The sequence below is a fragment of the Dipodomys spectabilis genome, unplaced genomic scaffold, assembly GCF_019054845.1.
Source record: "Dipodomys spectabilis isolate Male_0828 unplaced genomic scaffold, ASM1905484v1 ptg000175l, whole genome shotgun sequence".
In the NCBI taxonomy this organism is placed as follows: domain Eukaryota; kingdom Metazoa; phylum Chordata; class Mammalia; order Rodentia; family Heteromyidae; genus Dipodomys; species Dipodomys spectabilis.
Genome location: NW_024870852.1, coordinates 7,841,415 through 7,848,159, shown reverse-complemented (window position 1 = coordinate 7,848,159; position 6,745 = coordinate 7,841,415). Strand labels below are relative to the sequence as shown.

At 55.9% G+C, this 6,745-nt stretch overlaps 1 protein-coding gene across 1 annotated transcript in view; it reads left to right on the top strand.

The window, feature by feature from the left end:
• Positions 1–395: 395 nt before the first annotated feature.
• Positions 396–6,745, top strand: part of Ebf4 (EBF family member 4) — a 43,670-nt gene continuing 37,320 nt past the window's right edge. Inside the window, exons 1-2 of the mRNA XM_042694535.1 lie at positions 396–470; positions 992–1,113. Of these exons, the coding sequence (XP_042550469.1) occupies positions 468–470; positions 992–1,113 (125 nt within the window). The 5' untranslated portion in view covers positions 396–467. The remainder of the gene's footprint in view (positions 471–991; positions 1,114–6,745) is intronic.

Genomic DNA, 6,745 nt, shown 5'->3' with positions numbered 1-6,745 from the left:
CTCGGCCGGCCGCGCCGCCCCGCCCCCGCCTCCCCCGGCCCCTCGTCCCCTGGGCCCGCCCGCTCGCGACAGCCCTCCTCCCGCCCGCGCTCCCTCCCTACGGCTCCCGCTCCCCGGGGAGCGGCGGCGGCGGCGGCGGCGGCGGGATGGCCCGGGCCCGCGGCCAGGCCCCGGGCAGCGGCGGTCGGCGGCGGCCACGGCGGGGCGGCGCGGGAACCGGGCCCCGGGGGGAGTCGGCCGGGCTGCTGCTGCTGCTGCTCCAGGTGCTGCCGCCCGGGGCTGCGGCAGGGCCGGGGCGCCGGGGCACTCGGGGCGCCGGCGGTGGCGGCGGAGTCTGCTGGCTCGGCGCTGCCCCTGCTTTTCCCCGGGACGCTCGGCTGCTGCTGCTCCTGCCACCGCTGCCACCGCTGTCGCCGCCGCCGCCGCCGCCGCCGACGAGCTCTGTGCCCGCAGCCTCCGCCTCCCGGATGGTAATCAGCGCCCCGCGCCGGCGCCGCGGGCGGGCAGGAGGTGGGGGCGGTGAGGGGGGAAAGGGCGGGCAGCCCCGCGCCCCCGCCTCGCCCGCGGCAGCTCCTGGGGCGCTTAGAGCGCCCCCCCCTCTGACTCCGACGACCACGGCCCTGGGCAGCCGCCAGAGCGCGCCTCTGGGGCGCCTCCGTGCGGACCGGGTGCGGGCTGTGCTCCCCGCCCTCCCCGCCGCGCTCGCAGTCCGCCCGCCAGCGCTCAGGCCGCGGGGGAATCCCTCCATCTCCCCGCCCCGCGCCCCAGGAGGGGAGGGGACAGCGCCGGCGCCCGCGGACCCGCTTTCTCCGAGGGAGCGCCCCAGAGGCGAGCGCGCACGGAGCTATCCCGACCGCGCGCCGCGCTGCGCTCCTGGAAGGCGCCTGGTACCGTCGGGTCGGCTGAGCTGCGACACTCACAGCCTCGGCGGGACTCGATCCTGGGCAGTGGGGGCGCCCACCAACTGCGCGTCCTTATGTTCCCTGCGCAGGACGCTCTGCCCCGCGGCGGGCTGAACCTGAAGGAGGAGCCGCTGCTGCCGGCCGGCCTGGGCTCTGTGCGCTCCTGGATGCAGGGCGCCGGCATCCTGGACTCCAGCACCGCGGCGCAGAGGTAAGCGCTCGACGGGAGCCCGCGAACTCGGGTCGGACCGCTCGGAGCCGCTCGGAGCCTTTGCTTAGCTTTGCTGAGGTGCTGGAACGGAGGGTAGAGGGAGCCCTAGCTCCGGACGGTCCTGGCGAGCACTCCAGTTCACCCTGTCCCAAGCGTCTGTGCCCTAGTCTCTTGAGCATCTGGGGCGGGCCGGGGCGGGGCTTCTGCCTCCACTCCGGGCTATTCAGGCTCTGCTTTCTGACAGTCGCCAACTGCGGTCCAGGGTTTAGGAGGAGGAAGCATCCCCTCCGTCTGCAGACCCTGAGCCATGACCCACAGCTACCAGCCGTCTAGGAACGTCCAACCCCTCCTTCCTGGGCAGTACCGATTCCTCAGCTTGTCCAATTCCACGGCTTTCTGCCAAGAAAGGCAAGAAACCCTGCCCCCTTATTCCTTTCCCACGCCCCTCCTTTCCCACGCAGGTCCAGAGATACAGCTGGGGGATGAAGAGGGTAAAGAGACAGTGGGCAGTCGGCGTGGCTGGACTGACGGGTTGGGAAAGGGCTAGGGCTCCGCCTCTCTGACAGGTGTCTTTTCGGATCTCTTCTGGCTCGCTTTTTCAGAGTTCTAGGCGGGACCAAGGTGGAGATTTGGATGGGAATTTGAAAGGTTAATGGACTTTAGCCCCTACTGAGCTTGGGACCTGGAGCTTTTTATAGCCTCGCCTTGAGAGTAGGGAGGTTAGACATTATGGGGACTTCGGTGTGACTGGCTTTAGGGAGGGGCGGAGTCTGCTGGGGCAGAGTAGGCACTGGGCTTCCGGAAAGTCTGCCACTGCTGTCCAGCAGCTTGAAGGGATTCATAGGAGCTATCAGGGTAGACTAGGTCTGGCACGTCTAACTACCCAGTCCTGTCCAGGGATACCACTGATCGTGCTCACCAACCTCACCCAGTTAACAGACACCCGGGGTCCTTCATGCGCCACTGAAACTGTTTCTGCCAGCTTGTCTTTTCATGACCATCAGGAGGGAGCCCTGGGGAGTGTCTGGAGCTGAGTCCTCCTGGACAAGAAGGGGTCTTGCATGAATGGCCATAAGTTTTAGAGTGATATAACTATATTCTAGAAAAAAAAACTGGACGGTGGAAAACTAAATCCCACCCATCTTATACAAACTACTGTCTGCGTTCTCTTGTGTCTCCTTCCCTCTTTTCTTCCCATTAGCTGGCTTTTTCCTATGTTGTGTTTACAAGGCTGTGTGTCATGCCTGTTTTCCTGTTGGTTCTGACTTTTTCTGTAACTTGAGATGGTCCTCAGGAGTTGCTGTGGTGTCTCTGAAATTGAATGTTCCCTTTTCTCTCTGACCTTTTCCCTCTGTGCCTGCCCAGAACCAGCAGGTTGGATGAGAGTGTGAAAGAGGTGGTGCCCTGTGGCCCAGGTGGGGTGCAGGAAGCTTTTGGGGATGAGGCTGTGGCCCCCTCCCCCATCTAGGACTGCACTACCAACAGTGTTGTCTGTAGGGACCCGATCTCCAGAGCTGCCTCACTGGAACTCCCAGGAGATTGTAGTTTTACTAGGGAGATTTCTTCAGGCTACGACTGTTTGTCTCCAAGTCCAGGAACTTTCTCTATCTCAAGGCCCAGACTGGGAGCCGCCATATGTTTGATCATTTATCTTCCTGGCTTCCAGAGAGGAAAAGCTCCTCATTACTCCTCATGTTTCCCCACACTGTCATCCCTCCCATTTGAACCTTCTTTAGCTAGTCATTTACTCACATCTTCCCATTACCAAACTGCAAAAGGAGCATCTCTGTCCTACACCTCCCTGACTTCATTCTCCTGTTCTTCTTGGAACAGAGTTGCCTTTGCTGTCTTCCTTGCCTTCATCCCTTGGCCACCTGGTTAAAGGTGCCCTAGACCCAGTCTTGGTGCTCATTCCTTCATAGCTGGAAGGATGACTGTGTCTTGGTTTCCGACCTCAGCCTCCTGGCTTAGTGCCCCCACTCCAGCTTTTCACCCCTCCCCCAAACCATCTTCTTTGCACTATGGATCAAAGCCAAATTTCCAAAGTACTTTTCTCTGATCATATCTCTGCCCTGATTAAACTGAAAGTGACCCCCAAGCCTCTGCTCTCTCTGTGTCCCCATACTGCCTCAAGAAACTGTGCATAGCTGCCTAAGGATGTTTACCATAAGCAGAGTCGGTAGTCTCTGTCTGCCCCACTTCTTCCTGGACAGTCACCATTCAATGCTTATCACAATCTGATGCCAACCTTCGTTCTCAGCTTCTGTAGATGTGGCCTTCGGTGTAGGAGAATCAGCAGGACTGCCAGTAAGTCCTAGCTTTAATCACTCCCCCTGCCCTCAGCACCCACATGTCCACTGAACAAAATCTTAGCAGCCTTCAAGACCCCCACTCCGCCATAGCACCTGCTCTATCTGTGCTCTCTACCTGCTTAGTACTGCCTAAGAATGATTACCACAGAGCAGGCTCTGCCCCGCCTCCGCCCATTCCCATCTTCCTGCAGAGCACAGATAGCAGTCTATTCATCCCAGTGTCCACAGCACACAGGACACACTCAGGCAGTTCTGGGTATCCATTCCCTTTGGCTTCCCCATCTTTACCTTGGTAAGCACCAAGAACCAGGCACCAAAGCAGCTATCTCCCCCCAATCTTACAACTTAGCCTTTTCATAAATGCCAGGGTTTAACAGAAGGCAGGTAAGGAGGAAAAGGCTCAGAAGGCTTGGTTAAACTGGGAGTGGGAGGATTGCCAAGAGAAAGAAAGGTTCTGAGCAAGAAGCTAGGAGAGAAGAGGGTTCTTCTCCCTGTCCACCAGAGAAAGGAAGGCTGGTGGCAAGGGCTTCCATCTCCCTGTCAGGGTCTCCCTACCAGCAAAGCCTGCACAAGGATCCCTAGTCACTGTTCTGACTGCTCCTTCCCTGAACCAATAGGACTTTATCTCTAAGACCCAGAGGCACAGTCCCGATCCACTCCCCAGCCTCCCTTGCAGTCCCAAGTGCTGCTAAGGGCTCAGCTCAGTGGAGCTGTCTTCTCCCGATGTGCTTCCCAGACTGAGACCTCTAGCAGGCCCAGGCCAGGCCTTTCCCTGCAGGAGACCCCCAGAGAATCCCTGGCCAGCCTTTTCCCATGAGCTAGTCACAGCACACAAGCAGGGCCCGGGAGAGGGAAGCCAGCTGGGGCTGCCTTTCCTGTAAGCTGCTACAGGCCAGTCTCCCTGCTAGGAAATGCTTTTGTTTGCTTTAATAATTGATAGCCAGCCGCTCCTCAGCCTGGGACCTGGCAGCCTGGTCTGCGGGTAGGTGGTAAGAGGGTGGGCAGAAGAGAAATGGGAGGGGGTTAGGCAGTCTGGAGGTAGAACTGAGGGAGAGAAGACCAAGCTAGTAATCCTCTTTCTTTCTCCCACCCTATAGCCTACAAGACCTGGGCCACTGAGCCTGGGACAGATACTGGGAAGTAGAAACAGGGTACCTGGAGCCTCTGTACCCCAGTCCTCTTCTGTCATTAGAACCTTGTGCATACAGGTGCTGTGCAGCTGCCTCTAGCCACCTGGCCCTCCTCACTTCTCTACCTGCATGGTTGGGATGGGTGTGCTACTGACTTGATTTTCTCTAGTTGGTGACACAACCAGACACTGGCTGGACATATAAGGGACTAGTCAGGACCAAGCCAATAGATGGTGGCTGGGAGCAGAAATGCCAGGTCCAGTGTGATGATCATCAACAGTCCCAAGGGCCCAGAGAATGCCTGTGGGCCAGTGTAGGCACAAATAGGATGCGTAGAGAGATGGAGGATGTGGAAGAATGGAACAAGGGACTTATGAAACCATGCCAGAGTGTCAGGGAGAGAGGCTAGATTTAGTGCAGAGAGACATTGGGGGAAACGAAGACCTGGGATGAGATGTAGGAGGTGTTTTTTTTTTTTTTCTCTCTCTCTCTCCTTTTGCCTCCTGATAGAGGGGGTGATGGCTTCAGCAATGGCTTATGCCCTTACCTGGGCATTCACACTTGAAAATGAATCAAAGTGCTTCTCAGAAACTTGGGCTTATCAAAATGGGCAAGAGTTAAGATTTGGTGGGAAGCTGGCACTGGAAGCTCACATCTAGCTACTCAAGAGGCAGAGTTACAGTTTGAAGCCAGCCTTAGTAGAAACATCTCCAAGCCTCCATCTCAAAAGAAATAGAGAGGCTGGGAAGGTGGCTCAGTGGTAGAGTGCTGGCCTTGCATGCCTGAGGCCCTGCGTTCGATTCCTCAGCACCACATAAGCAAAAAGAAAAAAGCTGGAAGTGGCCCTGTGGCTCAAGTGGTAGAGCGCTACCCTTGAGCTGAAGAGCTGAGGGACAGCGCCCAGGCCCAGAGTTCAGGCCCCATGACCCCACAAAAAAACAAAACAAAATCAAAAGAAATAGAAAAGAGCCTGGCTGGAGGTATGGCACAAGTAGTAGAATACCAGCCAAGCAAGCATCTGGAACTATTTTGAGGACTGAGTTCAAGCCCTGGTATAGGGGTAGGGAAAATGATTTGGTGTGAAGAAGGAAAGGCAGAGGCTCCAGAATACCTTGTCCTCAGGAAGAGGGTGAGGGGCTGGCATGGTTGTTATTAAATTGTTTATATCTATAGCACGCATGTGATGAAGGATTTGTGTGACATAGGAATAGAGAACAGAGATGCAAGGAAGACTTTGTGCTAGAGAGCCTTGGCAGACTCAGATTGCCAGGAAAAGAGCTGTGGGGCATCTCCAGGGACCTGCTGGGCAGTGTCAACAATAACAGCCAGACAGTGTAGTCCCCACTATAGCCCCAGATACATCCCTGTGTACTCTGAAGTAGAAACAGTCTGCATGGCGATCCTTGGGGTCCACTGACCCTGGACTCCCAGCACAGTGCTCAGGAAGCCTGGGCACATCTATGCTTGAAACAGGTCAGGTTTCCTTTCAACAACAACAACAAAAATGTGTGCAGAAAACAATTTCTGGAGTCACAGACTCCTGGTTTATCTGAGGACAGAAAATGGGAAGGGGGCAAGTGGAGCACAGTAGAAATACAAAAGTGAATTTTTTTTCCATCCCAATTTTGGGTTTTGTAGTACTTGTACAACCCCTCCATACTACTCAACATCCTCTAGAGTTGAGAGGAAAGCATTTTGAACATTGTGTCTAAATCAATCTTTTCAAGAAAGTAAGGAAATGTGTAATTCAATTTTGGAGGCTTACGAAAGTGGTTAATGTGGCTGTTTTTGTCACTCAGATGCATTTATCTTTTTTAAAAAAGGCGCTTATGTGGTATGCTTTGTTTCCTAATGATGCTAAGTGAATGAAATGTCTCTGAATTATGGGCTCCAGCAATACGTATGCTGGGTGGGCCAATGCTCATTCACAGTTGTTACAACTTGGATCAGCCAAGCAGTACTCAGGCCCTTGGGGCTGTAGCTTGGCTGGCTTCCTCCTCATAGCCCAGGTGGGGGCGAGGTGGGGGGGCTAGTAAGTTGGAACCCAATCCATGTTCCTCCAGGACCTTTATTAAAGAATCTGCTTGCCATTGCTGTAGGGCTTGTTGAAGAGGTCACAGCTTGCTCTGCCCATATGCTCTCTGGCTGTTGGAAGTTTGGGGAGCCAGAAGTGCTGGAGAAATAGCCACC